Source organism: Neoarius graeffei, chromosome 10 (assembly GCF_027579695.1).
Source record: "Neoarius graeffei isolate fNeoGra1 chromosome 10, fNeoGra1.pri, whole genome shotgun sequence".
In the NCBI taxonomy this organism is placed as follows: domain Eukaryota; kingdom Metazoa; phylum Chordata; class Actinopteri; order Siluriformes; family Ariidae; genus Neoarius; species Neoarius graeffei.
This window is the reverse complement of record NC_083578.1, coordinates 87,881,827-87,903,089: the sequence shown is the minus strand read 5'-3', so window position 1 is coordinate 87,903,089 and position 21,263 is coordinate 87,881,827. Positions and strand designations below refer to the sequence as shown.

The window sequence follows — 21,263 nt, the reverse complement described above, 5'->3', positions numbered from 1 at the left end:
CATGGAGTCTTTGACAGCTGCACAGTTTTGGTGTGTGTGTGTGTGTGTGTGTGTGTGTGTGTGTGTGTGTGTGTGTGTGTGTGTGTGTTTCACATTTAAATAATGCAAAGCCTCATCAATCCCTATTGCTAATTTTATCTTTATTTTTTAACACATTGTCCAATGAATCCTATTATCCTATTGGCTATATCGACTGCAAAACTTTGTACGCCCTTAGGATAAAATGAATAAAGCTTTCACTCTCTCTCTCTCTCTCACACACACACACACACACACACACACACACGTACTGTCCACATTCACTGGATATGAGCAGTCGTGCATTCTGATTGGCTACCCTACTACTAGGAATCAGCTCATATACCATGAGTAGAGAAAAACAAAATGACGGAGCGTGTTACTGAACCAACCGAGGATGAAATAAAAACTACTCGAAAACAAAAACAAAAAAAATTTACAAAAAGAAAGCAACGAAATAATAAATGGAATAAAGGTATTTGATGGTCAGAACATATCTTTTTTTTTCAAAAATGTTAATAATAATAATAATAATAATTATTATTATTATTATTATCGCATATTTCACAAATTGCTTCTGTCATTTCGCCAGTTTGTTTACATTCTAAGCAGAAATGATTTTGTTGGATGTTTTGTATAAAGTTTTTATTTATCGAATTTGCAAAAAAAAAAAATGCTCTGTTTCTCAAAATCCAGTGAATGTGGAGAGAATAAAACAGTTATTCCACTCAATCTCAGTGCTACGCACCTCATCGGCTATCAGCTCATGTACGACTCGATTTCGTGGAATAAGTTAAATATACAATTTCAATATCATTTCTAACTGTTTTTTTTTTTTTTTTTTGCATGTCATAGCCTCACAATTTGGAAATGTATACAGAAGTTGCCACTTGCTATAACATCACTGATTACGTGAACTAATTTGTTTTGTGGATGTTATGCATCAGTATATGTAACTTGCCATCTTTTTTACAAAAAAAAAGTTGGTAAATTGCTGTGGAATCATATCCATGATCTCAATCATACGACTGAGCAGAACTAATCCTTTATTATCTCGGAAGAGTCGACAGGCTGCTGCTGTCACAGCGAGTAATAATGAACTCGCGACTTCTCATGTGTTAGCTGAACACTTCTTACTTACATTACAACTAGCTAGTTAGCCATGACCTTTTTCCCTTTCATCAACACATGGAAACAAGAACGTGGATAAAATGACTAATTACAATTAATTACCTCTCATTACAGGTTTACAGCCTTTTGGGTCTTCTGCCTCTTTTCTTTTTGTGCTATATTTTTAACCCAGATACATACGAACAATTCATGATTGTAGCTTCTTCATGATCTTTGGACCTTACGTAAATTGTCTCTATATTTTCGCACCACAATTGGGCACTCTGACACGGCCCTGACACCTAAGTCTTTTCACCAAATACAGTAATAATAATGTGCTTTAAAATGCATGTCGCCTCCTAGTGGTCTGGAGGATATCATCAACTACTTACAGCAAGAAAAGATGAAATCTGTGGTACATTTTTGCACTGTTTTAATTAACAGGGTTTAATGACTGGATTTTATTATCTACATGCATTTAAAAAAAGAAACACTTTACAGTCATTTAAATAATGAATAATACGGTAATTGGGGCGGCACAGTGGTGTAGTGGTTAGTGCTGGCGCCTCACGGCAAGAAGGTCCGGGTTCGAGCCCCGTGGCCGGCGAGGGCCTTTCTGTGCGGAGTTTGCATGTTCTCCCCGTGTCCGCGTGGGTTTCCTCCGGGTGCTCCGGTTTCTCCCACAGTCCAAAGACATGCAGGTTAGGTTAACTGGTGACTCTAAATTGACCGTAGGTGTGAATGTGAATGATTGTCTGTGTCTATGTGTCAGCCCTGTGATGACCTGGCGACTTGTCCAGGGTGTACCCCGCCTTTCGCCCATAGTCAGCTGGGATAGGCTCCAGCTTGCCTGCGACCCTGTAGAACAGGATAAAGCGGCTAGAGATAATGAGATGAGATGAGATAATACGGTAATTTAAATGTAGTTGGAGCAAGTTAGGGAAGTGTCGCTAATTGGAGCACTGGAATCATTTTTACCTCGCCTGGGATGGAGTCCACCAGGGGGCGAGGTATTGTTTTCGGTCGGGTTTGTTTGTTAACGATATTACGGGAAAACGGCTGGATCGATCTTCATGAAACTTTCAGGATAGATGGGTGTTGGTCTCAAATAGAACCTCCAACATTTTGAGGGTCATCCAGTCAAGGTCACCAGAAAGGTCAAAATCGTTCTTGTTGTGGCTCCTGCCTCATATAGAGGCGCTAGCCACTACGTCATTGTGCTGTAAGAATGTAAAAGTGTAACGATCGTACACTGCACGTGCACATACACATGTTCCGATTAAAATGGCTGGTGAGTGTATACAATTCGGTTCACCATTCGAAATAAATGGACTAAAGAAATGGCTTTCAGACATGTTTATGCTTATCACAGAGGGAAAATGCATTCCACTGAGCTCTAGCGCCGGGCCATTTCCGGTAAATAAGAGTTTGGGTCATGGTGACGTCTGTGTGTCAGCCTCGGTTCGGAGGTTTCGGTTTCGAAAACTGTAAGAGTAGAATAATATAAAGTACAGACACTTGGTATATTTTCATCTCATCTCATTATCTCTAGCCACTTTATCCTTCTACAGGGTCGCAGGCAAGCTGGAGCCTATCCCATCTGACTACGGGCGAAAGGCGGGGTACACCCTGGACAAGTCGCCAGGTCATCACAGGGCTGACACATAGACACAGACAACCATTCACACCTACGGTCAATTTAGAGTCACCAGTTAACCTAACCTGCATGTCTTTGGACTGTGGGGGAAACCGGAGCACCCGGAGGAAACCCACGCGGACAACATGCAAACTCCACACAGAGAGGCCCTCGCCGGCCACGGGGCTCGAACCCAGGACCTTCTTACTGTGAGGCGACAGCGCTAACCACTACACCACCGTGCCGCCCTTGGTATATTTTACTTCTGTGATTTTTAAATTGTTCATTTTTGGATTACGCTTCATTTTTGTGGCTACTGCCTCATAGAGTAACTAATATATATGCTATATTTACTGTATGGACATGGGATCATAAAAGTTTTATTTATAAGCAGTAGCTACATGGACCCATAGGGGACCGATTTTTTTTTTTTTTTTTTTTTCCTGCGATATATTCCTTCATATTCATCCTAATTGCTACCGAGCAAGGTTTGTTTTGCTTGGCAACACTTGTTATGAAATGTTTTGGGTGGGGTTAAGCATCGAGGTGAGAGGTTGAGGGTTATGGAGTCTGATTAATTTCCTAGTAGACATTACACAGGAACATGTCATTATTTATTATTTTATTTTTAGGGGAAAAAAAGTTACAGAATGTCCAGAGTGTTAAACCTTTTGTTTTTAGTTGCTAAATTGTTCAGATTTGCTTTTTCCTTCTGAGCCACAATGGGTAAATCCAGATACCTTCTCTGCCCTCACCCCCCCAACACACACGCTCACATTTGTAATACCTCCGCAATAAGAAGGAAACATTTCAACGATTGCTCTCAGTGTGGAGTTCCTCCTGTTGTTCCTGTGCCCATGTGGGTTTCCTCTGGGTTCTCAGGTTTCCTCCCACCTCCCAAAATCATGCCAGTAGGTGGCATGATGTTGGTAATTGTTCCAAAGTGTGAATAAGTATCTGCATGATGTGCTGTGAAGGACTGGTGTCTCATTCAAGCTGTATTCCTACAGTACATCACTTCCAGTGTTCCAGATGTTCTCCAGATCCAGTGTGACCCTGACCAGGATAAAGTGTTTACTGATACCCTTTTTAGTTCTTGAACTGGTTCAGTTCAGGATTCTTTGAACCTCGGTGCCTGATTGTGAGCGAGCCCACATTTTTTTCAGCAGCTTTGATCAGAACTGTTGTAATCAAGGATGTGTCATGAATGGAGGTCGGGACAATTCACAATGGGAGTAAACTGTAGTCGTGAGATGGCGCATCAATTACCGCCAAGCTTTTGTTGTGTTATTATTTCCTTTTCTGTTGTGTTCTCCATCACTGTGCGCTGCTTCTTTTCCAAACTAACGACACACACACACTGATATCCTCACGGTTCGGGCTGGAAAACCCAGGTTCTAGCTGTGAACCAACCAACTTTTCAAGGTCTGAACCAATTTATTTTTGGGTTCTGATGCTCCAAACAGTTCAAAATTTGGTGCAGGAACCAGAACTGAACTCTTTCCCTGCTGGTCGGAAAGGGATATGAAAGTGAAGAGTTTTCCTTATGGGGACATTCAGTTCCCATCAATATATAAACACTCTCTCTCTCTCTCTCTCTCTCGGTGAGGTATGAGGGGGCAGGGGAGGAGTAATGGGGGGTCTTGAAGGTGTGTGGTCAAAGTCTCAGCTCTGCCATATTATATGCTTTAACATGGCCGGCAAATCCGGCGCGGTTAAACAAACTTAACCTTCATTTGTGAAACGGCGCGATTCAAAGGGCGCAAAATGACTTGTGCAAGTAATTACAGGCTGCACGAGGAGAGAGAGAGAGAGGGGGAGAGAGAGGGAGAGAGAGAGAGGGAGGGAGAGAGAGAGAGAGAGAGGGGGAGAGGGAGAGAGAGAGAGAGGGAGAGAGAGAAAGAGGGAGAGAGAGAGAAAGAGACAGGGAGAGAGAGAGGAAGAGAGACAGGGAGAGAGAGAGGGAGGGAGAGAGAGAGAGGGAGAGAGAGAGAGAGAAAGAGGGGGGGAGAGAGAGGGAGAGAGACAGGGAGAGAGAGAGGGAGGGAGAGAGAGAGAGAAAGAGGGAGAGAGAGGAAGAGGGAGGGAGAGAGAGAGGGAGAGAGACAGAGAGAGACAGGAAAAGAGAGAGACAGGGAGGGAGGGAGGGAGAGAGAGAGGACGGTGCATTGGAGATAAGTTTGCTCAGAAATGGATTTTTTCTCTCCCTCCCCTGCACTAATCTTTTATTTATATGCAGCGCGCGCTCCTTCCTGCGCACGCCGGAAGGGGGTCACGGCGGTCTGATCCCGCGCGCGCGGCCCCCAAAGCCCAGGCACAATGGTATTTTAGCGAAGGCAAACATTGTCCTGTCCGACTTAACAGCCCAAATACTGTTTGCTTTAAAAAGTTGTTCCTCTTCTTCGTGCCAGCCCATAATCCGTTCCTATAGCAACCATCCCTGCCTGATTGAGTTACACGCCTGTTGTTTTTTCCCCCTCCTGAGTCTCTGAGCTCTGTAAGCTGCAGGTTCAAGGAATGAACGATGGATCGTTTCATGCTGTTTGAATACAACAGCTAATGAACGTAACAAAAAAAAATGGACAAATGTGATATTCTGAGATCAATAACGGCGGCAAAAACGTTCAATATCCGCCGACATTGTTTAAAAAATTGCATCTGTCTTCTGAATCTGATAAATGTCATTAAATATTCTTCAGTGATATTAACTTTAACTTTATTATCCTCGAGTATGTTTCTTTAAAAATGTGAATTAGTTCGATAAAGAATCAATCAGTTCAGGGGCGTGCAGTTACATGGAAATAATCAACAGTGGGAGTGACTGTTTATAATGAAGCTATGTTTAGATGATGGGTATGCACGTTTATCTTGTGCCATCCTATAATCCGTTCCTATAGCAACCACCACTTATCTATCTATCTATCTATCTATCTATCTATCTATCTATCTATCTATTCCCTTGAAGTCCAACTCTTTTCTCTGGAGCTGAGTTCATCCCTTGAACAGAATTATTATTAAAAATTATATAATAATAATAATAATAATAATAATAATAATAATAATTAGTGATTTGCACGTGTGATGAATGTCATGCTGTTGAGAATAAGAGTGAGAAGTCGTGTGCGTGTGTCAGTGTGAAACGTGAACGCGCACGTGAGTTCGTTCTTCTGTCATAAATTTGCATTTTCACGAAAAAAATAAAATAAACACAAAACTTAAATTATGTGATATTTTACCTCACTTTTTTTAAACCTATAATAAATCTGATTTTTCTGAAGAGCCTTGTAGTTAGATTAGATTAGATTAGATTAGATTAGATTAGATAAAACTTTATTGATCCTTTTGCGAGGGTTCCCTCAGGGAAATTCAGATAGTTGATGCACACTGTGTTTTGGGAAATTTCCAGAATAATTGGAGCTCTGTAATACAATCATTATCAGGCTAATTATCACTATATTTATCTATATTCGTATGTATAAATAAATAAATAAATAAATAAATATTTTAATTAAAAGTGCTATTTAATCACATTATTATTATTATTATTATTATTATTATTATTATTATTATTATTTGCATGTTGATGCTTTAAATGCAAAACCTACACACAGTTAATTTAAATGTAATTAATTAATTAGCTGAATGCATGTCCCAACACTACATGCAACCAAGTCACGCTGATCTCACTGATTGTGATTTTTTTCACATGTGCTCATTTTTATGCTTTTTTTTTTGCACGTTTCCATTTTAACGTGACATTTTACCCTACGTGCTTTTTTAAACCTATAATAATCTGATTTTTCACATGTGCAGCATGTGGTTATTGGTCAGACGTGATTTTCAAACACGGTTGATGTTCCACCCACATGACTCCAGTGATTTGTGTTTTGTGCAGTTTCAGGACATCATGGTGTCAGGCCCTTTCACACATTTCTCACACACGTGACGTTTTCTCTAATATAACCCATACCGAGCCCTTCATTAAACACACCACATATTGGACGGACAGACAGACAGACAGACTCACTCACTCACTCACAAGTGCTCAGTATTGCATTACTTTCGAGGAAAAATCCAGTTCAATCTGAGAGATTAGTATCTGAGCTGAAGGGCTGTAAAGTGGCTCTCTGTCAATGCTGGGATTTAAACTCACAACCTTCAGGTAACACACCATCAATGTTGATGAGATATCAGATTACAGACTGGATTAAACATGATATCAGATCAAACCCGACCTCTGGACATTATTATTATTATTATTATTATTATTATTATTATTATTGTTGTTGTTGTTGTTGTTGTCGTTGAGGGTTCTCCAGTTTCCTCCCCCCACTATGGTGTGTCAGTTGGCTGTTCCTGAACACCCCTGATGTTTGTGTGTAAAGGGTGTGTTGTTCTCGACCCCAGGGCTTCTGGGACACACTCGGGATGCTGAAGATGAAGAAATAAATATTTCCTGCTTATTAAAATTATCGGGAGCTTGAAAGGATTATTATATCAGCTCAGAATATATCACAGGCTTAATTCTGTCAAATTAAGCATAATAATAATAATAATAATAATACAGTGAATTAAATATTGTATATGATGCCTTCATTTGTCTTAATACCCTGGGGTTAGAACTCAGTTTAACAATTATTATTATTATTATTATTATTATTATTATTATTATTATTATTATTATTATTAAATAATTGTCAAACTAAGTTCTAACTCCAGGGTGTTGAGACAAATGAAGGCATCTTATACAATATTTAATTCACTGTATTATTATTATTATTATTATTATTATTATTATTATTATTATTATTATTATTATTATTATTATTGTTGTTGTTGTTCTTCTTCTTCTTCTTTTTCTTCTTTTTGTTAGCAGTAGCATGTTTGTTGTTCTTATGATGATGATGATTTATTGTTGTTCTTAATTTTCATTGTTGTCTTGATGATGATGATGATGATGATGATGATTTATTGGTGTTCTTCTTCTTGATTTTCATTGTTCTTTTGATGATGATGATGATGATGATGATTGTTGTTGATGTTGTTGTTTAGTAGCAGTAGTATTAACTGTAGTATAGTATTATCTTGTTCATCACCTGTATGTTGAAAGCCACTACAGCATCAGATCCTCGATAGTTCTATTGGTGCGTCATTAAACAAAATGGTGCGTCATAAATTTATTATCATTCCAGTTTAATTTCAAACTCCGTGGTCCATGAACTCCAGTGTCATCTTTTATGCGTTCTGTGAAACTGAAAAAAAAAATCAATCCAGTAATTGTTCAATGTTGAGAAGATGTTCAGAGTCAAATCCCTCCTTCAGGGTTGCAGTGTTCCTTCCTGATACACAGGACATGAGCGCCACCTGCTGGTGATCCACTCCAGGCGCCTGAACACTGTGTGAGTTTCTCCTTTTCTCAGTCAGACACTGATTTACAACGTGTTTTTATTGTTACATGTGATTTATTGATTTTTAATGATTTGCATGATTCAGTGTCCAGTTTATGATTCTTCACCTCAATCGACCAATCAGCCGTCAGCGTTACAGAGTTGGTGAGACAGGTGTTGTTGCTGATTGCAGGGCAGGAGGCATTTTCCCCTTTTCTAAAACCTGGAACCTGATAAAGAGAAGAAATCCTGTTTGCCATTTGATCTTTTCATTTGGGCTGAAGGTGGATAGTTTTAGTGATGGTGTTGACTGACTGTGTGACATCAGCTGCCCCAGGGGTGGACAATAGTTGTATAACGGTACGCTGGGGCAGTGCAGTAGTGCAGTGGTTATCACTGTCGCCTCACAGCAAGAAGGTTCTGGGTTCAAACCTTCTGATCAACTGGGGTCTTTCTGTGTGGAGTTTGCATGTTCTCTTCATGGGTTTCCTCCAACAGTCCAAAGACATGCAGATTAGATCAACTATCTCCTCTAACTCCAGCTCATCTCTGACCTCCAGTGGATAACTGGTAGGGATGGATGTGAGTATTATTGAAATTGAATTCTTGTACTCTAACTTAATTACATTTCCAAGAAAAACATCACTTTCTACTCTTCACATTTGTATTTAGACCTCCAAAGTGCTCGTTAATATCTCACAGAGCCTCATCTTCTCTCATCCAGCCAGTGACTTTACACTTTACACCATATAATCTATCGAATGGGTCCAGTTCAGCATCAATCAGGTTCATCAATGGAGGAAAATCTATTAAGAATCGTACCAGTTTGTCCTCAGCCATGATCTTCTCATGCTCTCCAGTATCGTTGGAGAATCCACTGACCTGCAGTGATGAGTTTGATGATGAGCGTCCTGACCTTACGCTTTCAGAAAATAAAGCATATTACTGTACCTTTAGGGGTACAACAGCTCGTCACTGGATCAGTGCCCTCTAAGGTACTTATTTGTACCCTTTATATACTGCTTGGGAACATATACCTTTATGGCCCTAAAAAGGTGCACATAGTTACCTTGAGGTCCAATAATGATCCTTAGGGGGTATGTTAGCGTTGATTGTACCTTGGGGGACAGAAATGGACTCCTATTGTACCCCTATTTCTAACAGTGTACCTCAGTAAAATGGTTCAGTAAACCATTTGGGACCAAAAGATTGCTGGTTTGATCCCCTGGACCAGCAGGAATGGCTGAAGTGCCCTTGAGGAAGGCACCTAACCCCTAACTGCTCTTCAGGCTGCTCTGGGTTTGTTGTACGATGCTCTGGATAAGAGCGTCTGCTAAATACCTGTAATGTGTATATAGTTGGATAACCCACTATAGTGCAGTGATGAACTTGAGGATGAATGTCCTGACCCTACCTCAGTAAAATGAGTCATTATTATGCAGTAATGGTGTCCTGTGTGAATGGGATTAAAATGGCAAAATTGAGATGTTAATCTACCCCCCTTCAACCTCGTAACATTTACAGAAATCTTTCGTTACAGCTACAGTGGGAGCCAGAACCGTCAGATTTACGTGTTGTGACGGTGGTGACGTTGCTTGCGGTGACGTAAATGATGATGATGTGATATTGTGACAGCACTTGTACTGCCTCAGTGTAAAGCAACCGGTGGCAACTCAAAACAACCAGCGAACATCGGCAGGTACAGTGGGGGCACCATATCCATGGGGGATACGTTCCAAGATCTCATGCAGACAGCTGAAACACAGACAGGAGTAAAAAAAAATTATAAAGCTTGTTTATCATGTACATACATGCCTATGATGTACATGATGGGAGCCCATGAGAAGCCATGGCCTAATGGTTAGAGAAGCAACTTTGTGACCAAAAGGTTGCTGGTTCAATTCCCTAAACCAGCAGGAATGGCTGAAGTGCTCTTAAGCAAGGCACCTAACCCCATGTTGTACGTTGCTCTGGATAAAAGCGTCTGCTAATTACCTGTAATGTCTATATAGTTGGATAATCCACTATCGTGCAGTGATGAACTTGAGGATGAGCGTCCTGACCCAATCTCAGAAAAACGAGGCGTCCCTATAAGTTATTAACTTTATCTAATTTCAAAAAGCACACTGAGGTATGTTTTTGCATAAAATGCAAACATTAAATCCAAATAATGAATGACATTAGACTGTTATTTTTTTTAGTTAATGCCAGTTAGACTCACAGTGATTCAGTAGCTCACATTATTGGCTAGACAAGTCAAATATAGCAAACCTGCAGTGATTGAATGATGTTTTTGAGCAGAAATGGTGTAGTTGCTTAAAAAAAACACCTTCTGACAGTTTTAGATCAGTAATAAGTTCATTTTCATATAGCTACAAAAAAAAACCCATAAACTTTTTACCATTTAATACTTTAGAACGTTTAAACGTGGTGACATTTTTTACTTTCTCTTGAACATGCTGTTTGGCTGGAGACTTCCACTGTTAACTGTGTAGGATTTCAACACATCACACACACAGTTACATGTCAGTCCTGGGATCGAGATGCTGATCTCTTCTGCTCCTCGGACCTGCCTGATCCATCCTGGTGCCCTGTGTCTGGCTGGAGTCTCACTGCATCGCTCCTGTGGTGGACGGCCCCATGTGGACAGTTGGGGGTCGCGTCTGGAGGACGCTCTGGACTCTTGCAGTGGTGCTTTTGTGGCTGGGGACTGCAGTTGACTTGCTGACTTTAAGACTGCAGCTGACTTGCTGACTTTAGGACTGTAGTTGACTTGCTGACTTTAGGACTGCAGTTGACTTGCTGACTTGGGGACTGCAGTTGACTTGCTGACTTTAAGACTGCAGTTGACTTGCTGATTTTAGCAGTGCAGTTGACTTGCTGACTTTAGGACTGCAGTCGACTTGCTGACTTTAGGACTGCAGTCGACTTGCTGACTTTAGAACTGCAGTCGACTTGCTGACTTTAGGACTGCAGTCGACTTGCTGACTTTAGGACTGCAGTCGACTTGCTGACTTTAGGACTGCAGTCGACTTGCTGACTTTAGAACTGCAGTTGACTTGCTGACTTTAGGACTGCAGCTGACTTGCTGACTTTAGGACTGCAGTTGACTTGCTGACTTTAGGACTGCAGTTGACTTGCTGACTTTAGGACTGCAGTTGACTTGCTGACTTTAGGACTGCAGTTGACTTGCTGACTTTAGGACTGCAGTTGACTTGCTGACTTTAGAACTGCAGTTGACTTGCTGACTTTAGGACTGCAGTTGACTTGCTGACTTTAGGACTGCAGTTGACTTGCTGACTTTAGAACTGCAGTTGACTTGCTGACTTTAGGACTGCAGTTGACTTGCTGACTTTAGGACTGCAGTTGACTTGCTGACTTTAGGACTGCAGTTGACTTGCTGACTTTAGGACTGCAGTTGACTTGCTGACTTTAGGACTGCAGTTGACTTGCTGACTTTAGCACTGCAGTTGACTTGCTGACTTTAGCACTGCAGTTGACTTGCTGACTTTAGGACTGCAGTTGACTTGCTGACTTTAGGACTGCAGTTGACTTGCTGACTTTAGCACTGCAGTTGACTTGCTGACTTTAGGACTGCAGTTGACTTGCTGACTTTAGCACTGCAGTTGACTTGCTGACTTTAGGACTGCAGTTGACTTGCTGACTTTAGGACTGCAGTTGACTTGCTGACTTTAGGACTGCAGTTGACTTGCTGACTTTAGCACTGCAGTCGACTTGCTGACTTTAGGACTGCAGTCGACTTGCTGACTTTAGGACTGCAGTCGACTTGCTGACTTTAGGACTGCAGTCGACTTGCTGACTTTAGCACTGCAGCTGACTTGCTGACTTTAGGACTGTAGTTGACTTGCTGACTTTAGGACTGCAGTTGACTTGCTGACTTTAGAACTGCAGTTGACTTGCTGACTTTAGGACTGCAGTCGACTTGCTGACTTTAGGACTGCAGTCGACTTGCTGACTTTAGGACTGCAGTCGACTTGCTGACTTTAGCACTGCAGCTGACTTGCTGACTTTAGGACTGTAGTTGACTTGCTGACTTTAGGACTGCAGTTGACTTGCTGACTTTAGAACTGCAGTTGACTTGCTGACTTTAGGACTGCAGTTGACTTGCTGACTTTAGGACTGCAGTTGACTTGCTGACTTTAGGACTGCAGTTGACTTGCTGACTTTAGGACTGCAGTTGACTTGCTGACTTTAGCACTGCAGTTGACTTGCTGACTTTAGCACTGCAGTTGACTTGCTGACTTTAGGACTGCAGTTGACTTGCTGACTTTAGGACTGCAGTTGACTTGCTGACTTTAGCACTGCAGTTGACTTGCTGACTTTAGGACTGCAGTTGACTTGCTGACTTTAGCACTGCAGTTGACTTGCTGACTTTAGCACTGCAGTTGACTTGCTGACTTTAGCACTGCAGTTGACTTGCTGACTTTAGGACTGCAGTTGACTTGCTGACTTTAGGACTGCAGTTGACTTGCTGACTTTAGGACTGCAGTTGACTTGCTGACTTTAGCACTGCAGTTGACTTGCTGACTTTAGCACTGCAGTTGACTTGCTGACTTTAGCACTGCAGTTGACTTACTGACTTTAGGACTGCAGCTGACTTGCTGACTTTAGGACTGCAGTTGACTTGCTGACTTTAGCACTGCAGTTGACTTGCTGACTTTAGCACTGCAGTTGACTTACTGACTTTAGGACTGCAGTTGACTTGCTGACTTTAGGACTGCAGTTGACTTGCTGACTTTAGCACTGCAGTTGACTTGCTGACTTTAGCACTGCAGTTGACTTGCTGACTTTAGCACTGCAGTTGACTTGCTGACTTTAGGACTGCAGTTGACTTGCTGACTTTAGCACTGCAGTTGACTTGCTGACTTTAGCACTGCAGTTGACTTGCTGACTTTAGGACTGCAGTTGACTTGCTGACTTTAGGACTGCAGTTGACTTGCTGACTTTAGCACTGCAGTTGACTTGCTGACTTTAGCACTGCAGTTGACTTGCTGACTTTAGCACTGCAGTTGACTTACTGACTTTAGGACTGCAGTTGACTTACTGACTTTAGGACTGCAGTTGACTTGCTGACTTTAGCACTGCAGTTGACTTGCTGACTTTAGGACTGCAGTTGACTTACTGACTTTAGCACTGCAGTTGACTTGCTGACTTTAGCACTGCAGTTGACTTGCTGACTTTAGCACTGCAGTTGACTTACTGACTTTAGGACTGCAGTTGACTTACTGACTTTAGCACTGCAGTTGACTTGCTGACTTTAGCACTGCAGTTGACTTACTGACTTTAGCACTGCAGTTGACTTGCTGACTTTAGGACTGCAGTTGACTTGCTGACTTTAGGACTGCAGTTGACTTGCTGACTTTAGCACTGCAGTTGACTTGCTGACTTTAGCACTGCAGTTGACTTGCTGACTTTAGGACTGCAGTTGACTTGCTGACTTTAGGACTGCAGTTGACTTGCTGACTTTAGCACTGCAGTTGACTTGCTGACTTTAGGACTGCAGTTGACTTGCTGACTTTAGGACTGCAGTTGACTTGCTGACTTTAGGACTGCAGTTGACTTGCTGACTTTAGCACTGCAGTTGACTTGCTGACTTTAGCACTGCAGTTGACTTGCTGACTTTAGCACTGCAGTTGACTTACTGACTTTAGGACTGCAGCTGACTTGCTGACTTTAGGACTGCAGTTGACTTGCTGACTTTAGCACTGCAGTTGACTTGCTGACTTTAGCACTGCAGTTGACTTACTGACTTTAGGACTGCAGTTGACTTGCTGACTTTAGGACTGCAGTTGACTTGCTGACTTTAGCACTGCAGTTGACTTGCTGACTTTAGCACTGCAGTTGACTTGCTGACTTTAGGACTGCAGTTGACTTGCTGACTTTAGGACTGCAGTTGACTTGCTGACTTTAGGACTGCAGTTGACTTGCTGACTTTAGCACTGCAGTTGACTTGCTGACTTTAGCACTGCAGTTGACTTGCTGACTTTAGGACTGCAGCTGACTTGCTGACTTTAGGACTGCAGTTGACTTGCTGACTTTAAGACTGCAGTTGACTTGCTGACTTTAGGACTGCAGTTGACTTGCTGACTTTAGGACTGCAGTTGACTTGCTGACTTTAGGACTGCAGTTGACTTGCTGACTTTGGGACTGCGGTTGTTGTGAACGGTTTTGCGCTCGGGTTTCCGTCGGTGGGGGGTTTATAGCATCAGCGAAGCCGACTTTATGTTAGGACTGTTAATGTTATAGTCATGTTGTCTGTTGTTGCCTGGATGAGGATGGGTTCCCTTTTGAGTCTGGTTCCTCTCGAGGTTTCTTCCTTGTGTCGTCTGAGGGAGTTTTTCCTTGCCACCATTGCCACAGACGTGCTCGTTGGGGATAGATTAGGGATAAAATTAGCTCATATTTTAAGTCGTTCAAATTCTGTAAAGCTGCTTTGCAACAATGTTTATTGTTAAAAGCGCCATACAAATAAACTTGACTTGACACACACACACAACATGAATCAAAAAGACTCAATTTATTTCTTCAGCATTTCATTTTGTTTCAATATTTGACAAATCCATGAAAATATACTCTCTAAGAAATAATAAATATACAATTTCTTTATGAACAAATTGTACAAAACATAAGTGTGTGAACTCTATCACTGTATTATTATTACTATTATTATTATGTTTCCCTTTGACTTGTTTCTGCATTGCGTCAGTTTATTTACGTTTGTTTGTGCTGGATTTATTGCTTAAAATCTTGTTCATCGTTACTACACTATTCAGTGATCTCTTCACAAGATGGCAGCTGAGTTCTGGATTCTGATTGGTCGATTAATTTCCTAGAACAGCAGCTCTGACAGTAGCGCAGGATTTTAATGGTTTAATGTGCTCGTTCTAATACGCTATTGTTTCTATAGTAACAGCTCGTTTACAGGGACTTGTACAGTAAACGTTCCGGGTTTAACTGTCGATGTGAAGTGTTCTGTAAGGAGCCGGCTGGTTAAAGCTGCAATAAGGGAAGTGGACACTTGCGTCATGGCCGTTCTACAACACCGGACATCGCTATAAATGGATAAAAAAAAAAAGTATGATGTGTGTTGAAATTAATTAAAAATTGTAATAGTTGGCAAATTGCTGTGTTGTGAGAGGATTAAAACACAGTAATGCTGCTTCATCATGCCATCCTGTCAGTGATTATTTTCCTCTAACAGCACAACACAGTGTTTTATTCATGAACTAACATATTTTGTTTAACATCTAAAGGAAGGTGATATATATTTATGTCCTTGTGGAGCAGCATTTCACCAAAACTAAACTTTAAGGCACTAAGAGTTTATTATTGATGGATTTGTTTCCTTTGAGGCACCAAGAGCTACAACTAATCAATTTTTGGATTTCAATCAGTTTAATTAAAGGAAAATAAACCATAATCTTAATAATGTTCATGAATTGTGATGTTTATTTAAGTATAAAGAGTATAAATGATTATTTGGTTTGGTAGTTTGATGAGAATCGTCCAATCAGGTCGCTCCGACTTCGTGGCATGTGACCTTTACGTGTACTTCATTACAAATAAGGCTTTACTTTATATCCTGTTTGTTTTTGTTGTTCTTTTTTATATCACTGAACTCAATATTATTGCAAAAACAATAGTTTACAGTTTCGATAAAGTTTGTGTGAATTGTGTGTTTCTGGCTTCCTCTTGTGGTCAAGACAAGAAGAGCAGCAGCACTTGTGTGAGAAGGCACGTGAAAATAAAAGGCAACGTGGATTCAGAACTAGGCGTGGCTAAGCCTTTAAGGCTGGGAGGCGGAGTCTCTTTTCGATTACTGAGCCACGATCTTCTCCTGTGCTGATCTTCCTGCAGCTTGAGTGAAGTTCTCGTCGTCACGTAGTCGTTGGTTCTCTGTACGTTCGGAAGCGACGTCGTGCTGCACTCAGTGAGGAAACAGGAAAAGATGATTGTAGCATCGTTAGTGTTAAATTAGCTGTGATTTAATTCCAAAGTGGATCAGTTTGTAAAATTTACCCCACATTGAGAAGTTTCTGATCCTTTTTAGCAATAATTTTCTGAATGGAAATTTCTTTTGTTCCAAGAAATTGAGTCACTCAAGAACCAGCTAGCTATGAAGTAACATTTCGAAGTAATGTTTGCCAATCTGTGTAATAAATAAATATGTCAAATACATGGAATGTAAACTTTACTGTTCCCAGGATGAAAAATTCACTGGTTACTGACCAACTGCTTTCTGTTCATTCAGATACACAAACTACTAACCTTGTACAATAATCTACTACAATTAGTTGATGCAACTTATTATTATTATTATTATTCATTCATTCATTCATTCATTATCTGTAGCCGCTTTATCCTTCTACAGGGTCGCAGGCAAGCTGGAGCCTATCCCAGCTGACTACGGGCAAAAGGCAGGGTACACCCTGGACAAGTCGCCAGGTCATCACAGGGCTGACACATAGACACAGACAACCATTCACACTCACGCTCAATTTAGAGTCACCAGTTAACCTAACCTGCATGTCTTTGGACTGTGGGGGAAACCGGAGCACCCGGAGGAAACCCACGCGGACACGGGGAGAACATGCAAACTCCGCACAGAAAGGCCCTCGCTGGCCCTGGGGCTCGAACCCAGGACCTTCTTGCTGTGAGGCGACAGCGCTAACCACTACACCACCGTGCCGCCCTATTATTATTATTTTATCTGGCGATCTTGTGTGTAATGTCCACAATCACAATTTATTTTTTTCAACAAGTCGCAGCTTTTGTTAAAAGCACAACCGCATAATAACACTATTTATACAACAGTTAGCTCCATTCATTTGATTGGTCGAATGGGTTTCAACCAACCAGAGCGCTGATATTTAGTACAACAGCACTGGGACATTTCAGAGCATGTATCACTCCACTCGTCTGTCTTCAGCAGGTAAAATTCCACTTCCTAGTTCAAAGCAGTTACTACAACATCATGTGATTGAGTTAGCGACATCCTTCATCCTTCCATCAGTAGATGTGACAAATGTTCATTTTCAGGAATAGAACTTCGGACTTAAAGCTAGACTGCCTTTCAGATTTTTCAAGTGTAGGTCATAAAAAGAATTTTCCCCCGACACCTGATTATTTTTGTTTAGTGACCGAAAGCTACTGAATTCAAATCACAGACTTCCAATTTTATTTGTTTTGTTTTTTAAAGAACAATTAATAAATTTAAGGCCATGTGGCCCTCAATTCTCCGCTATTTTTTCCTGCTTCACCATGACCCAATTCAATATACTACATCATGCATCACGTGGTGGGCTTTCCCCGTTCACGCAAGGCATTGTGGGATACAAATTTGAAACAGGAGAGAAAAATGGAGGACGTGAGTGTGCGAATAAAACGTGAAAGACCGACTACAGTAACGGAAAGAAAGTGAGAAGAAAGGACGTTATGTTATATACGAAGGAAAGGAAACGCAGGACCAAACTAATAAATATCGGCGCTCAGCGAGCACCTCGGTGTGATCAGCTGTTCGTTTAACGACAGAATGATGGAACTGTCAGTGCACGCTCAAAGGGAAACCTGCGCATGTGCAAACACACACGCGGACTTCCTCTGTCTGCTTGACTACGCGAAGTGAGTGATTTCATGCACATTATTTGCTTTAATCCTGTCAAATTAAATAACTTCCCAGACACAGAACAGAACGGCCTGATATTTTGTGAGATATTACAGAAATAAACATATATCACAATGACCACATTTCAGAGGGAACTAAATTTCACTGATTTTATGAAATCGAAAGGCCGTCTAGCTTTAAGTAAATAATAACCTCGGACTTGAAGGGGTTAAATTGATCACTTTATTGATGGCTCAGCTTGGGATATTTGGTGACTCAGTGCTGCTGTTAGATTTATATTAACACCTGTAGACCTCATCACCAAAGCAAACATTTTCAGTTTATTCCTGATAATATTTGGAAGAGGAATGCTGGCAATATCGTGCTGAATATCATGATGACATTACATATCTGATTAAATCGATGCCTCTTCCTTCTGTTTGCCCAGTGAGGAGGCGGTCAGAAGCCTGTCAGAGTGCGTTACCTGTATCCGATTCGCACCCACAGGTCGCTGAAGAGCCGCTGCCTGCTGTGAGGCCTCTGGGCCTTCCGAGGGCGCTGGTGCCTCCCAAACTCCTCCAGCTGACTCAGACTATCCGGTTCCAGCAGATGTGGAAGTTCCTCATCTACCTCAGGAGGTTCTGACGTACCCTCGGTCACCGGTTCAGGACTGACCCCGCTCTGCGTCACAGTGGTACCTTCCATCTCTCCATTCCAGCTCCTGGGACAGCACCATGAGGACGGGGAGACAGAGAGGGAAAATAGTTAATGGTGGCTGGACAATATCAGGTGTCACTTTAAAGACATGGAAACAATCTTGAAGGTATGCGCTGTCTTTGTGTGTGTGTGTGTGTGTGTGTGAGGGTGAATTCCTCCACAGTCCAGTCTCACTACAGACACATTCTCCTGCTCGCTCACACTCTGTCACTTATTTTTTGCCCAGCCTTTGATATGATTCACTGTCAACTTCCAACACACACACACACACACACACACACACACACACACACACACACACACACACACACACACATTCCTTAATCACATAAAGAATTTACGAAGTGCCAAAATGAGCTGCTAACCACCAGCCATACTTGGTGACGCCCTCATCTCTCGAAAGAGCCAGTTGTTCATCATGTTCACAATACAGATGCAGTTAAAGCCTCATGTTCCCCTTCAGCATTAAGCCTTATTACCACTGATGTTTCTCTCCCATTATCAATCAAGGTTTTGTTTGTTTGTTTGTTTGTTTGTTTGTTTGTTTTGGGGCAAATAACGACCTTCCTTCTATTCTACCTTCTTTTAGAATGTTAAATGCGTTAATCATTTTTTAAGTTGGTGTAACACCACTTACTTACTTACTGCAATGAGAACTTTGCTTGGTATCCATTGACACGAGTCTTCCAGTCATCTCAGTTGGCCATGGCAGTTTGGAGCTCGTCATACAGTATGTAAGCCCAGTATCTTCAAGTAATTGGTCGATGTACATTTTTGCAGGTCTTTCTCTGACATGTCTCCCATGAAGTGGTTGCCATAAGAGCACATCAGCTACGAGTTCCTCTTTACTGGCCTGCAAACCTCAGTCTATATTTTTGGATGGTTTCTGAGATTCGGGGAGGTTCTTCATAAAGTTCTTTATTCGTGATGTGTTGTTTCCATGATATGTCGAGTGCAACATGAAGCATTCTAGTGTATGCACCACTGATTGATTGATTGATTTCTCCATTGTCTATGGAATGGAACCAAACACCAGAATTGATTCAGCGGCTGCTCTGATGAAGTCTCTTTTCATCTTCTGTGGAAGGTTTGATTTCCATACCTTATCAAGGCTGTTCAGTGCTCTCCAAGCTTTTCCAATTCTAGACTCCATATCTTTCTTGGAGGGCGGCATGGTGGTGTAGTGGTTAGCGCTGTCGCCTCACAGCAAGAAGGTCCGGGTTCGAGCCCCGTGGCCGGCGAGGGCCTTTCTGTGTGGAGTTTGCATGTTCTCCCCGTGTCCGCGTGGGTTTCCTCCGGGTGCTCCGGTTTCCCCCACAGTCCAAAGACATGCAGGTTAGGTTAACTGGTGACTCTAAATTGAGCGTAGGTGTGAATGTGAGTGTGAATGGTTGTCTGTGTCTATGTGTCAGCCCTGTGATGACCTGGCGACTTGTCCAGGGTGTACCCCGCCTTTCGCCCGTAGTCAGCTGGGATAGGCTCCAGCTCGCCTGCGACCCTGTAGAACAGGATAAAGCGGCTACAGATAATGAGATGAGATATCTTTCTTGGATTCAGCTATGAAACTTCCCAAGTATTTGAAATTGTCCTGTGATTTTATTTCTTCACCATTCAAAGAGTACAGAATTGTATCATGGATTTGATTGAAAGACATGTATTCGGTAAATTTGTGTATTATATGACACCAGTGGTGTTACATGTATTTACCAAATAATATATTGTCCTGCGAGTTGGCCTAGTGGTTAGTGTGTCTGCTTCTCGATTGGGAGATTGCAAGTTCTACTCATGGTCGGGTCATACCAAAGACCATCATAAAAATGGTACCTACAGCCATCTGGCAAGGCACGCTGCAATCCAGATGCGAGTGGGTAGTCAAACTCTCACGGTTACCAGAGGACCCGCCCTCCACTGTTACCATAGCTGTGTAGCCGAGAGGCCGAGGGCTACGGAAACAGAGATTGGCGCCGCCCAATGTGCCTTAAGGGCCTGGTTAGTACTGGGACAGGAGACTGCCTGAGAAGACCAGGTCCTGGCACAGGAAGGACTTTGACTTATATTGGTTGCTAATCGAAGTGTAGTCTGACATGTTCTTTGCTGCTGTTTATAAGCTCACACGTTTTTTCTTTAACTATAGAAAAGACCACTAGTGGACTCCTTTTTTGAATGTCAGGATGTAGGGCTTTAATCAAGATCAGCATCGTCAAGTCCAACACCAGGACTAGCCAAGGTTGAGGCTGAGTGAAGCTTAAGCCTGAAAACCATCAAGGCCAAGCCTTTACTTCACAGAGCTGGCTTTATTTGTGCACTGCGCCAAAGATTAGGCTGTTTTCTACAAGAAGGAATTGCTTCTTGTCAAACTTTGTACATTTGAACAGACAGCACAAATATTATTTTTACAAACGCTCAGTCAAAGCCAAGAATATATTTCGTAAGACCGATACCCAAGCCAAGCCGAGTCAAGGCAGTTTATTTGTGTAGCGCTTTTAACAATAGACATTGTTGCGAAGCAGCTTTATGGAAAAATATAGATTTTAAACATGTGAATTAATATATTTATCCCCAATGAGCGAGCCTGTGGTGATGGTGGTGAGGAAAAACTACCTGAGACTTCAAGCAGAAGAAACCTTGAGAGGAACCAGACTCAAAAGGGAACCCATGCTCATCTGGGTGATAACAGATAGCATGATAAAAATAACTCACTTCAATAAGTGTGTCCTATATGGTGAAAAAGTGCAACCAGGAAATCCATTATAGTTTTACCATGAAGTCT

General features: G+C 41.8%; 1 protein-coding gene across 2 annotated transcripts in view; it reads right to left on the bottom strand.

Annotated features, from left to right (window-relative positions):
* Positions 1 to 14,739: 14,739 nt before the first annotated feature.
* The window catches only part of trabd2b (TraB domain containing 2B), a 142,690-nt gene continuing 136,166 nt past the window's right edge, over positions 14,740 to 21,263 (bottom strand). For both annotated transcript variants that reach the window (XM_060932543.1, XM_060932542.1), the window contains 2 exons: positions 18,261 to 18,497; positions 14,740 to 16,093 (listed from right to left, as the gene is read on the bottom strand). In XM_060932543.1, coding sequence (XP_060788526.1) covers positions 15,871 to 16,093; positions 18,261 to 18,497 — 460 coding nt within the window. In that variant the 3' untranslated portion in view covers positions 14,740 to 15,870. The remainder of the gene's footprint in view (positions 16,094 to 18,260; positions 18,498 to 21,263) is intronic.